We start from the raw sequence: 21,626 nt of genomic DNA, 5'->3' as shown, positions 1-21,626 counted from the left end.
CAGTAGTTTTCTAGAGAAGATCCATGAATGCTTGGAAGATAAGAAGATCCAGGGCGTGTTTGAAACCAGTAGTGGTAGGAGATCCACACTAACTGTCATTGAGTGATCTTGATCAAAAAGCTCAAAGAGATTAATTCATTCTGACATCCTTTGTCTACCCCAGACTTCCCCAGGTTTAGTCCTTTCTAAGAGGATTCAAATAAAAATTTAGGAGCAAATCCTCCTCTCAGTGGAAATATCTTTAGCCTGTTGTAATTCATGGAAAATACACCTCAGTGACATTCTAGCATAAGAACTTGAACCACTGCTTTCACCTACCTCTGCTCTCCGCTTTCCCTCCTTCTGAAAAACTGCCTTCAAGATTTTACATTTGAACTTCTGCTGCAAAGCAGATTTGATAAATTAATTTTTTTTGTTTGTTATAGATAACTGGATCTGATAACTGCACTTTTGCCTTTTAATTGTTTACCTGTCATGCAACAGTTACTAGTTCAGGAGGGAAAAAAAAAGAAAAACCAGTGAAAACTAGCTAATCTACTGCTCTGTTACAAGTACCTGGAAAGTGGGGCACAAATGATTTTCAGCTGCTTGCCTAAATGGCAGGGCAAGGTAATCCCTGGCATAACTGTAAAGAAAGGTGTGGCTGACAGTGAGCTGGTAGGCACTACCAGCTGTCACAGATTATGCTCCCTGTAGAGCAGCTTTTTGTACCCGAGCTTGCTCCCCCAACACTCCTGTGCACAAACCCGTGCAATGGACAGAGTCATGCTGAGCTGTGCTTGGCCCTGGGTACTCATCTGTCACTCCCAAACCATGCTGAGTTATTGGAAGGGGTAAGTGGAAGTCACTGTAGCCATAATTATACCTTGCATGCAAATTGTTATCTGCATGAATGCTCACTCTATCAGCAACCTAACAACAAATTGATGAAACTTGAGAAAGCCTTTCATGTGTGTGATGGAGAATAAAGAAGCTCAGGTACAGGGCTCCACATTAATTCAGTAGCAAACCACCCTACTTTTAACATCCTGACCCTATCAACACTGAGGAAGCATTGCCTTACCAATGGCCTCACACAGCAGGAGTCAGGATGGAATTTGCTTTTATTTCTAATGGACCCTTGAATGGCAGATCTCACTGATAAGAAGCAGAAGATTTCACTGATTCAGTCAAATGACTGTCAAGTGAATTCAAAAGCATATTACTTTCCTGAGCTTGCAGCAATTAGACACTCATCCATTCATAGAACAGTCCTTAAAGAAACAAGGAAAGTGTGCTGTGTTCTCTAGTTTATGCTCTAAAGAGTAAAAATTTTGGAGCAAGTTACCTTGATCAAGAAAAAGTTAATTCATATTCCCAGACATTAGAAATATCCCTGTGTTAACACAGAAACCATCAGCTGACCCTCTATAACTGTCACTGAGGGATAAAATAACTTCAGAGGAGCACTTAAGACCAAAGTGACATTTAAAAGCTGCCAAAATTTATATTAAGGTTTATTTCTCAAGAGCATCCAAGTAGATTATGGTAAGAAAATCTAAGAGGCATATTTCTGCTCTTCAGTTACATTTGAAAAAGGGTATACCATTATGATTAAACTAGCATCATTTCTGTAATATCCAATTATCTTTACCTGATTTTGAAAATGCAATACAGTATTTCTTCTTTCCTAGTAGCGTGAGTCCTTTCAGGGTTAGATGTGAAGGGATAGACATTACTCTGTGGCTTAGGCTGCAGTGCTTCATTTTGAGAGCAGTATTAATTCATGAAGGAATGTGCTAAACCTTGTAGGTCACTGATTCATTTTTATTGAGATTTGATTACATTTCCTATGCACCCTTCTAATTTATTCTGGACATTTTGGGACTTTTTAGATTTAACACCCAAGTGCATTTCATAAAAAATAGGGGCTTTGTTCCCAATTCCCACAATCCGGATTGAGCTGGACTCCTGTTCACAGACCCTTCACCCCTATGCTCCTCTCCAAGCCATTCTGCCTTCACTGTCTTGCCCCAAACATCTCCTGATGGATTTTCCCAAGGAAAGTCTGTGCTGTTTCCAGCCTCCAGTTCCAAAGCTGACCCCAACAAGCTTGCCAGACCTCTGACTGTGAGCTCACATCTTCATTCTAAGGGACAGTTAATTCTTCTAGGCTAGCTAAAGTTTTTACCTGAACCAACCAGTTTTTCATAGCATGTCCAGTATTTTTAAATAATATTCTTTTTTGCTATCAGAAACAAAAATAACAAACCCAGCATTCTTTTTCTTGAATCACTTTCCTTACTTTTGTGATATATACTTCTGGCTTAACTCCAGTCATCTTGAATAGCTTAGGATCTTACTGTAGGTCATGTTGTGTCACTTGAATAGGGGAGTTTTGCCAGCTCATTTTTCAGAGCATTTTCATATTCACTAGCACAATCATCAGAAAGCAATTACTCAGTCTATGATAAACTGTCAAACTAAGTTTGTCTCTACCATCTACTGCTAAAGTTTTCTTGACACCTATTCAGCAATTCATTTCATTCATAGTTTCTCTTTGATAAGTTTCCATTCCTTCAAGCCTTTTCTTCAGAGCTAGGAAAGAAATCTAGTTCCCCTGGGGGTATTTGTCATAAACTCTCCACCCAGCAAGGGCTGACCAGAAAGCATACTTAGAGACTGAACCAGAGCCTGGAATGAAACTTCCTCATTCAGTAGCACCTACAAAGGCTCACAAGCACATTCCTCTGTTAGCATATATAGCAGCCAATAGTCTACTGATTCTCATAAAGTGGATGTCCTGTGTCCCTCGTCTACCTTTCCTGTATGCATTTTTTCATGGTTCTTTTGGAGTGTTCATTCAACATGCAACCAGGTGAGCACACTTAATTATCTCATATTTCATATGGAATAGCTCACCAGTTGGAGAACATGCAGCTCTTCAAGGGGAGTTGAATACTTTTCTCCACATTCTTGCGGTGTCTATACTTCATTTTTCATCTCTTGGTGTTACAGCAATCAGCTGTAGTATGTTCAGTCACCACTAGGAAGTCTATCTACCTGAAATGTTGAGATAGGCATACCTAAAAGTTGTCCTAATTGTTTAGCTAATATCTCAATGTGGATTTGTGTTCAACTGCATGCTGTCAGTTTCTAAATGGAATTTATAGTCTGGCTTACAGTTCAAGCAATAATTCCTGGGTTTCATTATGCATGAATCTGCTATGTTTGCAAAATATATATATCCCTCTTCATGTATTCAGTGGGCCAGACTGTGATTCACCTTAGCACGAACAGATTGAAAGTTGTAACTGCCTGAAAGAGAGCTTTGTTTTGAAGGTGAGTCACAGTGTTGCATCCCCAACTTGATTTCACTGCCTTCGAAGTTCAGGAATTCAACCATTTGCTGTAAACTGGATCATTGAAATGATTCATATTAGGTCTATTTTTTACCCTATGTTGTTTTAATGAGCTGACTTTCAGCAAGCTGTGCAAACATTTGCCCCAGAACCATATAAGAGGACAGTTTGGTGCAATAAGAGACACAGGCAAAAAGACTTTGAAGAATTAAATATTTCTTGTAGCAGCCTTCTGCTGCTAGTGTCGTGGGAAATGAGTGCCCTAAAGAGGCTGCACAAGACTTAGAGAATTAGGTGTAGAAAATGTACTTAAATCCTAAAATATCCAATTCTAACTGACCAAGAATTAGGACTATGTGTCTACACAGCCATTCAGATGATACTACAGCAGCCTCTGTTACTTAACAGAAACTTTGGAGTTCCTTCAGAAATTTGAGACTGTTACAGACTGTCTTTTGCAGACTAAACATCTCCCCTTCTAGCCTCGTATTTGCTGTGCTGGCCTCTATGAGCTGCACAGACATCCTCATCTGGACTCCTGGTGCATGTGACTTGCCTCTGTTCCACTGCCTTCTGTGACTCTTCAGCCTGTAATGTGCCCATGGCATTGGTCGCCTAATCTGCTCCAGCTGAACTGATTTTTCTGTCTATCCTTTAGTACTTACAAAATTATATCACACGTTCACAATCACACTATGTCTTTACATAGACTGTTGATATATTACCATGCTCTTGTCCTTCCTCTTTTTGCTAAGGGCTACCATTCCTCAGAGAATCCCCACCACTAACATCTTTTATTACATTTCAGGCACATAAAGCTCATGTAACCTTGCTGCAGAGAGTGCTCTGCTGGGAACTGTAAAAGCAGTGTGTGTTTACAGTAACACTAGACACTGAATTTCAGAGTAAGTCAGCATTTTTTGCCCAACAGGAATCCAGCACATTGGTTCTCAGGCAAGGAGGAGCAGAGTGGACCTAAGGTCAGCATGTGCTTGCTGTTAATGCACAGTTCAGTTCTTCGTTTCAAGCTTCAGCCCCACACTTACCTGGCCTTTTTTGAGTTTCCTTGCTTGGTAGATGTTAGGAGTTAAGACCTGGTCTCCTCTTATTTTTTTCAGAGCTCTTTCATGGGGCTGTCATTGATAAAATAAATATAGTAATTGCAAAGGTTTTCATGACCTTTTTTGAGTTCCACAGATTCATTCATGTCTTTAAAAACCATGCACAACAATGTGATGTAGTCCATTTTTCCATAAAAGGTTACAGAAACATCTAACTTTCAACAGACGATGAAGTTTTGCAACTAGCATGAAGTTAGATCTGACAAGTGAGCAAGGCATTTATAGAAGAAATTACAATGTTTTAAAAAATTGATACAATGTAAACTTCCTTGGTCAAATAGAGAAGACTTCTTTTGGATATATTTACATTAACTATGTATTGCCTCTTAGAGAGAAAAACCATGTCTTCTGAGGATGAAAATATGCAGTGGATTTTGATGAGCTATATATGTTTAATACATCATAGGTAACTATGACATCTTGTTTTAGTTGATGATCAGTACTACTTTACTGAAAACATTGTACAAAATGCATGAGCCCAGATGGACAATGTACATATGAAGGTATTTAGTTGCAATTAGAGTGAAAACACTTTTTTTGAAGTGTTCTTATTCCAATGATAAGCTTTAAAAATGGCATCATTCCTCTAGATGAAGACTAATAAAAGGTGTTCAAACTTTGAAGGCCAAAATCTAAAATCTAATTTATCTTTGATCTAAAATAAATTTCAATATCTGTCAAGGATGTATTTAAAAACTTTCTTGAAATGATACAATATTAATCCTAGGTGTTAGAGTTTATTTTTCAGTAATTTGGCTGCCCAGATGCTGAAATTTTGCAGTTTTTACATAGAGGAGAAGGTTTTCAGCATCAAATAACCAGGTTAATTAGGTTGAAATTAGGTTAATTAGTAACTGAATCTAGTCCTATTAATTGACATTCAGAGCTATCATGACTTGATAGGGACAGAGCTTTTAAAAGTTTAGTATTGAAGGACTTATATTAAAACCTGGGTTTTATTTGTCCCTTTGGTTTTCCGTATGCATTTTGATACACAGTTTAGATTTAAGCCTTGACCTTTTGAAGTATATTTGTTTTATTCCTGACTTTCACAGGCAGTTATCCAAGCTCAAAATTTTTATCAGTACACTGACAGCTGCTTACTTCAAATTTCAAACAGTCTATAATCAGTCATTTAAGAAAAGTACATCAAGAGTAGAAGGGTATACTTGCTTGTTGTACAAGAGCATATTTTCTTCTGTAACTTGTTGTGGAAGTTTTCATTGAATGTAAAGAAATATTTAATGCCTCCATAAGCAATTTTTTAGTACTTGATAAAGAGTACTAAGTTCGGATTGAAAAAATTTAGCAACATCTAAGTTTTTACATCTAAACATACCATCATTTTGTTGTATCTTCTGAGAAATTTTAATGTTTCTCCTTATTTTGGTTCTTATGCATAAAGTGCTACAGAACACCAATGGCATTCAAAAAAATCTCCTGGATATCTTTCAAATATCTCCTAAAGACACACTTATTCTTTATGCCTTCAGAAAGTTGCCGTATCAACAAACAGGGCTGAGCTGATTCAAACAAAAAAAAAATCCAATGATGCTGTAATTAAACTTGAATAAAGTTTTGATCTGACAAATTTTATGTAAAAATACCACGTCCTTTTTCACAGGGTAGGGGTAGCAGGTTATCAGGGAACTACAAAACTTTCTGAGCAAAGCAAACCTGCTTTCAGAAGATGTTCTTTCTAAAGAAGGTATGTTCTGTGGTACTGATATATACTTCCCCTAACATTATATTCTGCTCATGTGTCATATTTAATCATATTTTTTCAATGTTTATCTTTTTGACTCCTATGTTGAAATATATACTACATTGAAGACTTGCACCACAGCTGATAGACGTGTCATTCTGTTTTACATTTCCACAGGATTTTTTCCTTTGTCCATACATGTGATTTTTTTGGTTTTTTGGGGTTTTTTTGGTTTTTGTCTGTACATAAGCTCCACAAATTAATTAGCCTTAGTTTGGAGGAAAAACATACACAAACACAATACTCTCCCCAGTACCAAGTCAGTGTTTTGAAACCTTGTACCACTTTAAAACACATCCACACTTTCCTTGATGCTCTCATGCTTTAAATACTTATTGGCTCTTATCATTGCTCTTCCCTAGCATTATTAGCTGAGCAGAAGAGGTTTTCATCTTTTCTTGTAAATGAAATTCTCTAGCTCCTTAATAATTTTTGTTGCTGTTATCTGAATTCCTTCAAAACTTGTTTATGACTTTGTGGTACTTGAGAAATTAAAACTACATGCTGCCTTTGAGAAGCAATTCATTTGTGCCAAACAGAGTATGTCTGCTTGTTCTTTATGGAAATACTGAGAAAGTAAATAATAGTTATTTTTTATAGTATAGATACATAAAAAATTTATGACGAAAACTTCAGAAATAATAAAGAAGAAATTACATATATTTACCACACTTCTCAGTCAAATATTTGACGTCATCCCTTCCCCATTACAGCAATACCTTACTTTTAATAAATATGCCTTTAAAATATTAGTTTAACCTATCAATCTCAGGTGTAAGCCTCGTTTTCTTGTCTGTTTTCTTCCTCAACTTCTTTGGGTATGTTTTATTCCCTTCTTCTAAATACCACATTTTTCCAAGGAATTTCTACATCATCTACTCATAAATATGAAGTAACTTCTCCTATATTTCACCCGGTCTTTCATTGCTTCCCTCCCCCCTTCTGCTATGAAGCACTTAAAGAAACACTTGTACTTACTTGATTCTAGTGCACATCAAGATCTGTAAGTAGTTTTTCCATGTATGTGATGCAGCTATTTTAAATACATTTTTTCAAGGCCTAATTTGGATTCTTTCAGAGCCATTAATATCTTTCATCGAACTTGAGTACAAGACTCATATTTCTTATTTTATTTAAGAACTGCATAAACTCACTATTGTAATGACATCTCTAAAAACTTTAAGTTTACAGAAGGTAAATAGAATTTTGGGCTCTCCTATGTAACCTACTTCATCAACTGGGTATCTTTTTAACAAGAAATGACAAAAGTATGTTCACACTGAAGAAGAGCAGAGCAGATAATTTTCATCATATGGGGATGCCACCATATACGTATATTTTCAAAATTACTTGACAATGGAAAAATATTAGGTCAGATACAGCAAAATACAAATTGGGCTGCCAGCCCTACAAACACAAGGTTCACATTTTCACCTTGCTTTTGAGACTGTGAAGTCTACAGTTTGCTAAACATATACCAATAAAATTACTTACTAAAAGAATTCAAGGTGCTAGCCAGTAACTAGTCTCAGGACATAAAAGACAGACTAAATACTGCTGTATTCTGTCAACCTCCTTTTCCCCAACTATCTAGTCCAAGCTCACTATTTTTCCACAGCCAGCCTTCAAATACAAGTGTCATAACCTGAACTCTAAGTGAAGATTTTCCACGTGCTGCAGTGGGACTCCAGAGGGCAGATATGTCATGGCTGAAAAGAGATGACAGCAAGAACAACAAATTTCATGCAGAAGCAATTTTTGATGATTAGCTGTGAAATTAATTAAGTAGAGATATGGAGAAATCCTGTTCCCAGAATAGCAAACCAGAGTGTCTTATTAAAACCTCATTTAATAGTGTTGCTAACTTTGTGGAGTAAATATGAAACATTAGCATCCAATTACAATTTTAGTTAGAGTTTTAGATTTCCTTTGTAAGTTTTTATGGTATGTTGTGTACATTCAGTATTCACAAGACTTATGGAAAACAGAATGTATGTTTCAGTTGAGATGATGATTACTTTAATCTTCCAGATAATTATATTTGACATAGTCCCCATAAAGCTTCAACTTGCATCTGTGATATATTAAACTTAGAAAAGGTAAAGCAAAATATTAGATTCTTTATCTTTTAAAGGCTAGGCATTAGAACCTGTCGTCAGCAAGATTTCAGTTCAAATAAGAAACCCCAGAAGAAAGACATCTTACAAAATTGCATTAAACACTTGGAAAAATAATGGATTTGTTTTTTGAATTTTTATTTTTTAGAAAAAGTAATCTAATTGCAGCTAATGTTCTGAAAAAAAAATGTTCAATGCAGAGAAGGAAATTGATTGAAACTGTGTTTATCTAATTCCATCCGAGCAGAACTCAAAGATAAGTTCTCACTAGCTATGTAGTGGCTGAATTTTAACTCCCAAATGTAAGCATACAATTAAAACTGCAGTAGATGACAGACACTCTCTTCCCCTTGTCTCTTTTCTGTGTTCTTGTCTCTCCACCAAGTAATGTGTACCCATCTCCCTCTTGACCCTAGCAACACTTTCTCATTCTGTATTAACATTTCATGAGGGACCAACCCTTTTCCAGCCTTCTGTGAAGTGAAGGTGGAGAAAGTAAAAGCGTGGGAGATACAGGTTCTCTCATTCATTTTGCAGGGCTGGCAGCAGCCTGCAGCTGTGTTTGCAAATACTTCCCAGCTGAGGAGAAAAAATATCTTCTGGAGAGAAAATATCTTCTGAGCTGTTGGTCACTAACATCCAAGGTTGCAGAATCGCTGTGAAATATTATTTCTCAGAGGCTTGCCAATGGCTACAACAAATGAACTTCCAGAAAGGTGAAAATTGAATTTGTCTACAAAAAAGCAAATTGCCGTACCAAATTACTATCAAGTATTTAGAATTTCTCAATGTCAGGAAAATAACATATCGTCTCATTCATTTCCCAAAAACATTGGCTTTAATATGAATACACAAGATAAAGCACCTCAAAGAAGGCATGCCACAAACAACTCCAGGACAGAGTTAAAGCATGGTGGATACCTCAAACAGAAACACCCAGAGTCAAAGGAAGTTAAGCACCTTTAAAAATAGATCCCCAATTTAACTACATAAATGACACAAGGAGAAGTTACCATTAACAAACTGTACAGCAGTGCCTTAACTAGTGAAATCTTGAAATTTATTTAACGTTTTGTCCAATACCTATTTGAAAGTTTAGATTCAGATCCTACTTTCTATGTCATTGCTCCCTATGAAAATTCTGGTCTTTCTACTGTTTTCTCTACCACTGAGGTCACAAACCAGCAATGCAGGGATGGCTATTATATCCTGCTTGTCTTCACAGTAACAAACCTTCTGTAGAAATTGTGCTTCACAGTGCTGCAGTGGCAGCAGCTGGGATGAGAAGGCAGGAAGACAGCTCTGCCTCTTTGCATCACTTAATAAAACACACATTACACAGGGCAGAGATAATTGAAGATGACTTACATGAGACCCCTAAATCTCACTAAATCTTCTCAGGAATAAGCATTTTCCATCTTTCCCTGCAAGCACTGAGACTTTCTCTTTGATTTAAAATTTCTTGCCGCTCTTTGATCTCTCTGTTCAGAATGATCTCTGTACTCTGAATTATCTCCCTGCTCACCCTCTGACTTCCATGAGTCCAGCTCACATAACACTCCTCACTCTCCCCTTCTGCTCCCTGCTCTGTGCTCAGGCACCAGTCTGCCACCCTTAGATTATATAGAACTCATTGAACCAAATCTGCTCTGTTCACAGTCACTGTTCGTGCTGGTCACTGCAGACAAGTTCAAAGGCTTTATTTCTTTGATATCTTATTGTGCCATTTTGTACGAGAGATGTCTGAAGAGGAGGATTTGTAATTGAAGTAACTTACCATCTCAGTATGACCAAGTAAACACCATCTTAGTATGACCAGGAGGAGCAGAGAGAGTGGAAAAGAGAAAAAACAGAAGAGAGGGAAGGAAAATTTCCAATCATGAAAGAAGATGGCAGAGAAGATTTTAAATAGGGAGTAACAATAGTGAGTTGGGGGGGGGTTCGGAAGTTTTGGGCTGTTTGTTTTGCTTTGGGGTTTGGGGATATTTTTTTGTGGAATCTGTACTTTTCTACTACTGCAATTTCACATACAGCCTAATTTGCATTTCCATTGGAAAGAAAGAAGTACCTTCTGCCATGCCTTTTATTCTATGAAATTGCATTCATCCTGCTCTAATTCCAGTGATGGTACCAGTGAAGCTGTAATGTATTACTCAGCTAACAACAAGCTATGTATGGGCATTTTGCCTGTCAGGTCACTGAAGGAAGGAGAAACAATGCTGTTTAATAATCTTCTGCTGTGGTGAAGCCTAACACATGGCTAATGCTAAAAACTAATCTCAGTTCACTGCTCATTGCCATCAACTATTTTATAACCAAGACAGTTCTGTTGCTCAAGTTTAGATATTTGGAAGTGTTTGGACACTCCCATAGATTAATACTCCCATAAACTTCTCTAAGCAGGTGCCTCACATATGGCTAAACAGAATGAAGCTTTAGCACTTCCTTTCTCATTTGAATTTTAAACTATGGCACAAGCACTAATGTCTCTTTTTTTTTTTTTTTCTTCAATATGCAGTCCTTCAGAAAAGATTTTGCTGCAGGGGCAGAACTTGTGGGTTGGTTTTTTTTTTTTAATAACATAAGAATAGTTTATAATCAGTTACATTAAAAACAGGTTAAAATGGAATGATGTGAAAATGAAACTGGAAGCGCATCTTTCTTTCATGTTATTCAGTTAATTATTATTTTGTATTTATGGCTGTGATTAGGAATGCTTTCTGCGTTCCTGTGTTGGTTTATTTATTATTCTTGGAGCACACAGTGATAGTGAGACAGCAGCTCAGAAACAGCCAGATAAGCTTGCACTTTGAAGTGCACAGAGCTCTAATTAAGCAGTGGGGCTGTTTACAAAGCAGGGCCATAATCACACCATGGAGATTGTTAATATTTATTTGAGATCACATTTAATTTGAGACTCATGGATGTATATTAGAAGGCTACACTACTCAGTTTTTATAAACCCATTAGTATGTATTTGACTCACAACAAAAGCTAATTAAGGTAGATATTTTTACATGAGCTTCTCAGTGTTCCACCAGAAGAAAGCCTCAAGGTTAAGACATCAAAAAGTTCATGAAAACAACAACACCTGTAGTTTCCATCACGTATTGCTGCTGGGGTGAGTGGATTTGGAGCATTTTCTTTCTTAAAATTATACACCCTTGTTGTTCAAAAATGCAGATCTGGACCATGGCATGAAGTTAAAAAGCATGTACATCTTGCAAAAGCAGTGCGCACAGAGGCAATTGCAGTCACCTGGAGAGAAAGTGATTGTCCCTGGGGCCTCTCCATCCCTCTCCTACCACAGGGAAGGGGAATGCAGAGATGCCCTGAGAGTGCCCCTTGACATCATGGACGGCAGTCAGGAGACTTTCTCTGTTGGCCTACTCTCTCATGGTCTACTATCTCTTCTCCAGACTGCACCCATTTAGCCCCTAGGCTGTTCAAAGGGTAACACCAGGGCGTTGACAGGCGTCAAAGGGGCACTTTTCTGAATGCAAAATATGGTGGGACACACAGGGTTCAGTCCATGGACTGATAAATTGCCCAGATATTTACACAAAAGGACACCTATGTGCTAAATGAAACTTCTGGATATTTTTAATTTACCTAACTGGAAAACAGATATTAAAAAAAAAACAAATCCAAGTGAATCAAAATGTGGCTTTGTCATATGAAGAACTTTGTTGAGATTTGTCAAGCTTCTACTGAAATGTTTATGTTCTAACATAATACATTTTATTTCCATGTCTTTCCATAGGAATTTCTCTAAATCTTTCCAGTTCACTCTGATTGGTGGCTGCTTCTCAACCTGCTACATATCAGATTTCTCAGATACTGCAAATATTGCAGAACCAGATTTTCTTTTGGAAAGCAGCACAAGTAAAATTCAAAATTCAAAGTGCTTCTTTCCCAGCCTGGTCTCCTAGACAGCATTAAGAGACATCTGAGACATGAAAAAATGACACATGTCATGTGCCCAACAGCCTTTTTTAATTAGATCAAAAATTCTGATTCTGAATAATTCTTTTGTTTTCTGATACTTTTGGAGAATTATGGAATTCTTTGTTTCTCTAACAAGGGGAAAGATGTTTTCATGCATCAGATCAGGCATGAACCTGCAAACCACTCAGCAAAGGAGCTCTGGATCTGCCACACTATTTGTTTCAGTCTGTAGACAAGCCACAGCAAAGCTCAAACTGGCATCATGTTTAAAAAATATGTATCTCTGACTGGTTGTGCCTATTTTGGATCCATACATCCTTCCAGACTCAAGGGGCCAGAATCATGCAGAAGAGCCAGAGATATACACCAGAATTTTCACATTGATGAAGAGTCAGAGGGGAAGTCATTGCATTTTAGAGCACGCTTGAAGAGCATGAGGCTTGTGCAATTGTTAGCTTATTTCTGGACTCAGTTGCCAGAACTAAAACCAATATCACCATTCCTGTCCATCCTAGTACCCAATGCATTTTGTCTGGTCTCTGGTACTATGTTTGCAGACCAGAGAATGGATGGAACCAGTAAAGGACAAAGGACAGATAGGTTCGGCAAGCGTAGGTCCTTCAGCTGGAAGTGCTGAGCAAGGGTAAGGTTAGAGGGAATTAGCCTCTGCCTCCTGCCCTTGGCTGGTTTGGGAATTATGTGTTCAAGAACGACAAGCAGCACTTTACAAGTAGATTCAGCCTTGAAAGGAAGACTGGAGAGGCACAGCTTTGCTTATGCTGACAAGAGGTTTCTAAAAATATTTCCAAAACAAGAAGTGTGAGAAGTCAGCGGTTGCAGTGGCAAGGCAGGCCAGGCCTGGGGGACAGGAAGGACACTGCCCTGGGAGGGTCAGGGGTGGAGCTGGTCTGAGCTGCTGGGAGGGCTGGCAGGGCAGGGAGGGTAGGGTCTGGTCCCTGTAAATATTTGCTTCTGGAATTACACAAAGACTCTTCCTGGGCATGCATGCTGCTCCTCATGCATGAAGTGGGCAGATGTCTCTCTCCTGAGGGTGTACTATCACCTCACTCCCTAACACCACCTGCTGCAACCCCCTCGTGTCAGCAACAGAGCCCTCTCCTTCAGATTCCCCTCATATTATTTTTGATTCAGCACACATCTTTGTTGACCCATCCCTTTTTTAAGAATTTACTCTTTTGTGTATTTTTTTCATCTCAGCCATTAAACAGAAAACACTGAACAAAATGAAAATATTCTGGAAGATAGCTGGAGTATTGACTGCACTATGACTGTGGTCAACACCAAAATTATTCAAATACAAAATTATTCAAATACAAAAACCTGTGTCTGATTGTGGTCATTCTTAAGTTTCCAGACACAGTGAAGCCAAAAGATAGAGCTGCATTATAAATTTTATCTAGACTCTGGTTGGTGGTTTAGGACTTTGCTTATTTTTGCATGCATTTTGCTGTAACATCTGTATCCAGCTAATTGAATTGTAGATGTAAGACATGGAAGGGTGCATTTTCCCAGTTACAGAAAGGGTATTTGTTTTCAGGAGATTTTCCAGTACACTGTCAAATAGAGCAGCAAAACATTTTCCATTTTCTTTAAAAATACATTCCTTGCCAACCCGTAAATCTCAACATTAAAACCTTTTGCCCTTAATGTCATTCGCAGTGCTCCAGTTTAGCTGTTTGGTTTAAGAACAAATTAATCGAGTACACTCATGTTGATCAACATCAGTGATTCTCCTGGTGAGGTCTGTACTATCTGTACTTGGTACCAATGGCCCCCTCTCCCAGTTCAGACTGTAAGCACGAGTTTACCAGAGAAATTGAGGAAGTTCTTCCACACAAACAATCTGCAAGTAACTGCAGGCCTGTGATTCAGGTAGATGTCTCTGTGAAAACAGCTACACCCTCAAGGGGAGCAGGAACAAGCCTGAGTTGAAATGGAAAATATCTCCACATAAGCAGACATTGTTTGGGCAGTAGCAACTGGGAACGTGGGGGGAGCTTGCCTGAGATTCAGAGTAGGGCTCTCAACAAGAGTATTGAATAATGGCACAGTGGTTGTGGCAGCTCAGCAGCTTTTCCCTGAACACATGGGTGTTTTACAGCACAGAACTCCTTGTCACTGTCAAGGAGTGGTCCTGCTGCCATCAGCTGCCTGGCTCATGGATGCTTTCTCAGCATCATGTGGGTATTGAGAGGTGCAGAGCAAAACTGAGTGTATTGTTCTTCAAGGGGCATTTTTTAAATGATGCAAGAATGGAGATTGCAGCACAGCTCTGCCCTGATACCATCTTTTAACATGATTTTAAAAATCCTTAAAAGTCATGTGCTTTCATATTGCATAGCAAATTCTTTCCTCATTTTGTGACTGTATTGGATATCATGAATCTCAGATTTCCTTTGCTGATCATATGTATTTGCTTTTAACTGTATTCTCCATTTATATGTCTGTCTACTCTTTTCTAAAATTAATGTCCTTAATTTTCTATCCATATTTCTAGCCTATCTATATCTAATTATTTACTTGCACATGACCCATTAAAAATTTTCTGACATTTAATTCTTTACACAATTTTACTTAAATTACCTATTTATTTGTGTTGTAGCATCACACAAACAAACACTTTTAGCAGTATTTCTCTGCTTCATTACAGTTTATTCCTCCTTTGCCCTTTGCCAATTTCCAGACCATTTTCTTGAGCAGATTGTAAGAACTGTTTTAAATATTTTAAATATATTTATGTCAACATGTGTAATATAACTCACAGTAACTCTCAAAGAATCAAACCCTAATTAGAAATATAAGTATGTTGCTGATTTTATTTTTAAATTCTTTAAAGTTGTTTTAGCTTCTAAAATGAATAATGGTCTGCATATTTTTATTGACATTGGAGCCTAGACTAGGCACATGATTTTCAAAAGGCTCCCCCAAGACCACTCTTTGGTTCATATCTCCAAGCAGTCTTGGAGCAAATGAATTGCATGAGTTTCAAATGAAACCAAGACAAAAGATGCACCCTGGTAGTGTGCCAGTGATCTCCAACCCACTCATGAAACCCCGAGGAATCATTCAGGTCACAAGATGCAGGTAGACATAGTTCAAAGCAACTCTACCTTGAGATGTGTCAAAACTTTGGCACCATTTATTTTTCTGTATAAATCCATTCTTTCTGGGCTATGTTACTGGCAATGTAGACATGGCCAGTGGTAGTTAAAACCATGTTGAGACTGTCTTCACCCTTGTTGCCTTCTAAAATAGAGAAATTCAGCTCCTGATTAAGTTAACGCTTACTGCATCTTCATTTAAAAATGAATAATGTTCTTCTGAGCTGTTCATTAATAGCAACAACAGCAAATCTCATCTGAACAGAGTGTACATGTTTCAAAACAGATACTTTGTGCTCTGGTCATCATGTCACCATTTGCCTAGGTAAGCCTCTGTCAGGATTTGCCTGTGCAAGCATTACACTTGCTCTACCAGGAATTTTTGTAAGAATAATAATTAAGAAAAAAAACAAAACACACACACACAAAAAAAAAAAAAAAAAAAAAAGGAAAAAAAACAAACAAAAAACCCACAAACATGCAAGAGTGTGTTATCATATTGAATTTCTCTGGAGAGTTGGCTGCTTCTTTCTCCATCCGGTCTCAGAAAGAAGGAGGGGGATAATGAGGAAAGCAACAGCAAACTATAGAGATCACTCACTGCTGTTTTGTTCAAAGACACACACAGGACATTAGTGTTTGCAGATGCTCTATAAAGATAAAAGACTAAGGCCTAGATGGGAAGAAATTATGATCTGCATTAAATAGATGATGAGCCAGTTATTCCCTCAGTTACACTATCGCAAATCTCATAAATTTCATTTCATTGTCAGAGTGAGATAATTATTTCTCTTAAAGGAAATGATGACTAGTGAAAATGAAGGGAACTGAGAAGACAACAGAAAAAAATAACAACAAATAAGAAAGTGTGAAATAAATTTTTTAATGTTATGAAAAGAAAAACTTTTGTTTTAGGAAGAAATTCAAAGGGAATGAAAATCCCTTTGTTAAGGGTTAAAACTCTCAGTTCTGTAATTTGGTCTCTATGCCAACCTTGCAACAAGTTAATCAATCAATTCTAATGTAATACTTCTAAAGAAAATAATGGTATCTAATATTAATTACTGTAGTTGCTGTAAAAAAAAGTTAAGGACTACCTGCAGAATGAAGGTGTAGACAACTTTATTTGACAGGTTTTGTTTTCCCATGTAATGGAGGGTATTAGGTTTTTAAACTGGTATCTCTCATCTCTTCACACATTACCACATAGTATTAAAAAGGAAAGAGAGTCTCAGGCACTCCTTTTTTCCTCCCTTTCTCCCTCAGGGAAGCCACAGGACACAGTAATCAATTAAAAAGGTCAAAATAAGCAAGGTCAAATGGCTTCATTTACTGTGACTATTAATCTCAGTTACATTGGTAAATATTTTTCATATGGGAACTTATCTTTCCACTCAGCAAAGTGTGGGGGCTTAGTTCCCTCTCCTTTTTTATCATCTCCCCTCTTCCTCTCATTTTTTTATTTTCTTTCATTGGTGTGTGTCATGAAGTACTAAATATAGGGAACTCAGAATCAGGCTCTATTCTCTGCCTTAAGTAGAGTAAAATGCAAAAAAATATGGTGACAAAATAAAATACCCGATCTCTAGATATTTAAAATTACTTTATCTCTCTTCTATTTCTTACCTTTTTCATGTCCAAACATGAAAGATTACCTGAAATATCAGCTAAGCAGGGAAATATTATCCTAATAAATGAGCATGCAAGTATGTGCCTGGTAAGTTATTTGATCAAACAGGAAGCTAGAATCCTATAGATATCCACAAATAAAGCCCCAAATCTAAATGACTGTATCATTAGCTCATTTGTAAACTGTTCCAGATGTAAGATTTTGGCAGCTTTCCAGTAGGCTGGCTGCAGTCTGAGCTTTCCTGCATCCGCAGTGAGAACTGCAATGCCTGACTCTTCAAGGGAAAGCTCCACAAGGCTGATGACAAATTATATAAAGTAACAACCTGCCTGCCTGGCAAAGAGGAATCCAAACAGATCCTCGGCAGAGAATGCCCTTTTTCCTGGGGCTAAGCTACAGCCGTTTGACCTGGATGTGTGATCGATCTGCATTATGCATCACCCGGTGAAAGCCCCTCTGAGGAGATCATTCAGTGATCATATCAGGGACTCCACTGCTAGAGCCTTGGATGTTATCTGGAAAAACACGAGAGACAGACGACTGGCAGGTGAGAAGGACATTACATAAAGATATTTTAAAATTCATAAGGGATCAAAATCTATGACAGTAATAAGAGGTATCATTTGCATTTGTGTCGCTGTAGCCTCTGAGTATTTCTCCAGCCTTTTGTTTGTGTGTCATGTTACATCTGTGCTGTGCCTAGGGTGGAACTGTGTGTGCTCCTCTAACTAGATGAGACAAACTTTGGTTAAAAGAAGAACAGCAGTGAATTTTGGTTCAGTACTATGGCACAAATTCCTCAGACTAAAGTGTGCTGAAGCATTTTATTTTGCTGTTAGGTCAGACCTTGTGCTTCACTGCTGTGATGTGCTTCAGTGAGTTGCGTTACGGAGCGTTTTGTAGCCAAGGAGTGTGTGAGTTGGAATATCTGGGCTGTGCACTGAGCAATTACTGGTATTTCCTCTGGCAAGGATTTCAGTGCTGTGAGCTCCAAGTGAGTATCAGGTATGCCAGAGCTAGGCTTCTGAGATATAAATTACCAGCCATCTATAGAGTTTCAGTCCACATTTTTATTTTGACTTGCAAATATTCAAAAACTGGGGGCAGAACATAATAGAGGGCTGGAGAAGAAGATAATTTAACTCACTTTATTTTTCTCTTCTCTTATTGTCTATTAGATGAATGCTTCTCATTCACCCTGCTGAGGTTGCTACTTTTATTTTGCAGCATTTAGAGGTTTCAAAAAAGGCAGCAGAAATGCACAATGGGTGTGACTGCCAGAGGGATTGTTTTGGTTTGTTTGTATACTTACAGTGGGGGTGGTTTATTCCAGGGGGAAGGAAGGAGAGAGGAGAAATGTGAATAATGATAAGATCGGATGAGATGACCAAGAGGCAGACTTTATGGCTTACTAATGTAAACTGAACTTTTACATCACTCTCCTGAGTTTACGTTTTGCAGAAATAAGAGTAGCTAAGTGCATAACAGACATTCAGTTGAGTACTGATTCCAAAACTGATTACATTGGGTAATCAGGCAGTGAGTGGTCATTGCCTATAAAGAAACACGTGGGCAAAATCTGCTCTGAATTAGATCTACTCATAAAAACCTTGCTTTGCCCACGTGTATAAGTGACTGGATTAATTCTGTGCCTATTCCCATAGATGGCAAAGGAGAGTGAGTTTCCTAGGCAGAGGAATTCAGCTTTACACTGTTATACAGTAAAAGCTCATGGTCACAGGAGATGGGGCATCATATTTACTTTAGTGCTTTGTAGGTGGTCATAAATATGGCAGTGTCATAAAAGCATTGGACATTAACCTCTCTTCACAGCAAACAGAACTGGGCAGACAGTCCACTTCATATCTCAAAAGTGTGTTATAAAACTGGGATTCTTTGGTAGCCTTAACCATTGCAAGACATGTTGCAGCAGTCACAACACAGGTCCTGATGTTCAGGGCAGTGCTGAAACTCCACTGGAAGAAGCACTGAGAGGAAAGAAATTCTGAGAGAAAGGGCATGCATATTACACAAATCTATAAAAGGGAAGCCAGTGGGGCCAAGTCAGCCTTTGTTTAATCTACATGCTGCCTGGTCAGCTGGACACTTGTTTATCCTGAGATTCTTTGCCATTCTACCTGCTGGAGATGTTTATGTGAATGCTTTGAAGTGAGCTTTTTAATTTATCATTACGTTCAGAATGGCATTTGCATCAACAGAGTCCAAGTACCTCTGGCCTGTGTCCACATACAACAACTGCTACCAACTGTCTTCTATAAAATTGTTTCCCTCTCATCAGCTGACATAGGAAAGCATTTAATGATATGTAATTTATACCTTTAGAATGTGACCTACATATGAAAGTATGCAGATTTTATCAGGATACAAAGAGAACTTGATAAATGTATATATTTAACCTTGCATATGATTATCAAATATTTGTAGGCTAAACAACTGCTAATTATATTTCTGGAGACTCTGTCACATTCCTAGAAACGGGGAGTGAACCTGAACCCTTTAGCCCCTTTAGCTGCACTGATAAGGGTCGGCATGTTTTTATTCTACTTGGCAGCTGGTTATGAGCCATCACAGTTTTTATCAATACAAGGCTTAGATGTTAGAGGACCCTTAAAAACTGTGACAGTTTCATTTTCCAGGCTGTGCTGGTGATACAGACTTGTCAGTCCACTAGTATATTTGGGCTGCTGTCTGTCAGAAAACCTAAAAATCAGGCTAAACTCCCAATAAGAAGTAGGTAGTTAGAGTAGATATCAGGGTGTATTCCAGAAAATACTTCATGATTAACAGAGATTCAGGGAGAGAAACAAAACAGCAAGTTGTGTTGCTGTTCTGTTTGTTCTCTGGGATATCAGCAGTTTAAACTGCTGACTACCTGAAAATGGTCAAGAAGGGTCATGACACTGAAAGAAGAAATGCTCTTAGATCAGCAATTTGTGTTATCAGGACACGCCTTTAAAAAAACACATTCTTTGCAAAAGAAAGAAGAAAATCTGAAATATGCATTCTTCATGAAATATTCAAGACAAAGCAAATGTTTTGCCTTCAAAAAATCCTTCTAGCCTGCACACAGAAATAGCACTTCATGAAATGTAATTTGATATAATCATCAAACAGGGAGTACTATCTACTTCCTAAGTAGAAAATATATCATAGAAAGCGTTTTTTCCATTAGATAAGAATGGCTGGAGAAGAGAAGACTTTGGGAAGACCTTGTAGCAGCCTTCTGGTATTTAAAAGGGGCTTACAAGAAAGCTGGACAGGAACTTTTCACAAGGGCATGCAGGGAAAGGACAAGGGGTAATGGACTTAAACTGAAAGACAGTAGGTTTACACTAGATGTTAGGAAGAAATTCTGTGCTATAAGGGTAATGAGGCACTGGCACAGGTTGCTCCCTGTCCCTGGAGGTGTTTGAGACAGGGCTGGATGCGGTTTTGACCACCCTGGTCTAATGGAAGGTGTCCCTGCCCATGGCAGGGAGCTGGAACTAGATGATCTTTGAGATCCCTTCTAACCTAAACCACTCTATCATTCTAAGATTCTATCATCATATAGTCTTACTGACACAAAAGAAAGTCAGCAATAGTCCTGTACAGAAGGTATCCGAAATGTTTGAGATGCTGCATGGAATGTTAAAACTGCATGGAATTAATTGACTGTAGCTGAAAACACTTTGATTTTGAGTGGGTGTAGCAAAGGAATGCAAATGAATGCAGACTGCCTTCTCAGGTCACCTCTGTGTGCTCTCCCATACTGGGCACTGTAGAGCAGCATCCTGATGCTGCTTTCAAACCCCAGCACCAGGCCTGAGTTACTGCCTGTGCTGTCTCATCACATGGCAGAGCTGCCTGGGATTCAGCCTGCTGGGGTGGAGCACACTCATATAAATATGGTATATTATTGTTCCATATTATGGTACATTGTTACTCTTGTATAAATTTGGTATAGCATATGAATATGGTATATATTTATAAATAAAATACCTATCCTGAGGAGCAGTGAGCTGCAGCTCATCACAGTCACATCATAGCAGCACAGATCATGGTTTTCTACTCTGTATTTTTTCCTCCTTCTTGATTTACAGAGAAAAAGAACATCTAGACACATGTATATAGTCATATCTGGAGATCTTAAAATGTAGAAAATTATTCACTAGGTAAATCATTAAATATTTTCAATTTCTGGGACATCTAAAATGCCCACCAGAATTGAGAAAAAATTTGGGGTAACAGATAATAGAGTGACCAGCAAAAAATAAGGACTAAGGAGAGAAGAAGACTTAAGTTGACAGAGCCTCTAAATAGGCAATATAAAAGTGGTAACTTTTCCTATTACTGCATTCACAAGAAATAGAATTGGAGTTCCCAGTTAATTCCCCTTACTAATGTCAGACCACATCCTCAGCTGGGAAGAAAAGAACATTCTGGCTTCTTCAGTGGACAGACCTCCCAAAGAGACCAGGATTTCATGCACAAGGGCAGCAGCACAGAATGAGCTTTCACAGAACAGGAAGCATCATTCTCAGCTCTCAGAGGCACACACCCTCAAAACATTTTAGACAGA

General features: G+C 38.2%; 1 protein-coding gene across 4 annotated transcripts in view; it reads left to right on the top strand.

Moving 5' to 3' along the window:
- Nucleotides 1-21,626, top strand: part of DLC1 (DLC1 Rho GTPase activating protein) — a 214,811-nt gene that overhangs the window by 98,859 nt on the left and 94,326 nt on the right. Inside the window, exon 1 of one of the 4 annotated variants that reach the window (XM_059469729.1) lies at nucleotides 17,161-17,591. The exons of the other annotated variants lie outside the window; for them this stretch is intronic. Within the exon in view, the coding sequence (XP_059325712.1) occupies nucleotides 17,477-17,591 (115 nt within the window). The 5' untranslated portion in view covers nucleotides 17,161-17,476. Of the gene's footprint in view, nucleotides 1-17,160; nucleotides 17,592-21,626 lie in introns of those variants that run through there. 4 annotated transcript variants of the gene reach the window in all.

Source organism: Ammospiza nelsoni, chromosome 4 (assembly GCF_027579445.1).
Source record: "Ammospiza nelsoni isolate bAmmNel1 chromosome 4, bAmmNel1.pri, whole genome shotgun sequence".
NCBI lineage: Eukaryota > Metazoa > Chordata > Aves > Passeriformes > Passerellidae > Ammospiza > Ammospiza nelsoni.
The sequence above is the reverse complement of the archived record's forward strand: the minus strand, read 5'-3'. Positions and strand labels throughout refer to the sequence as shown.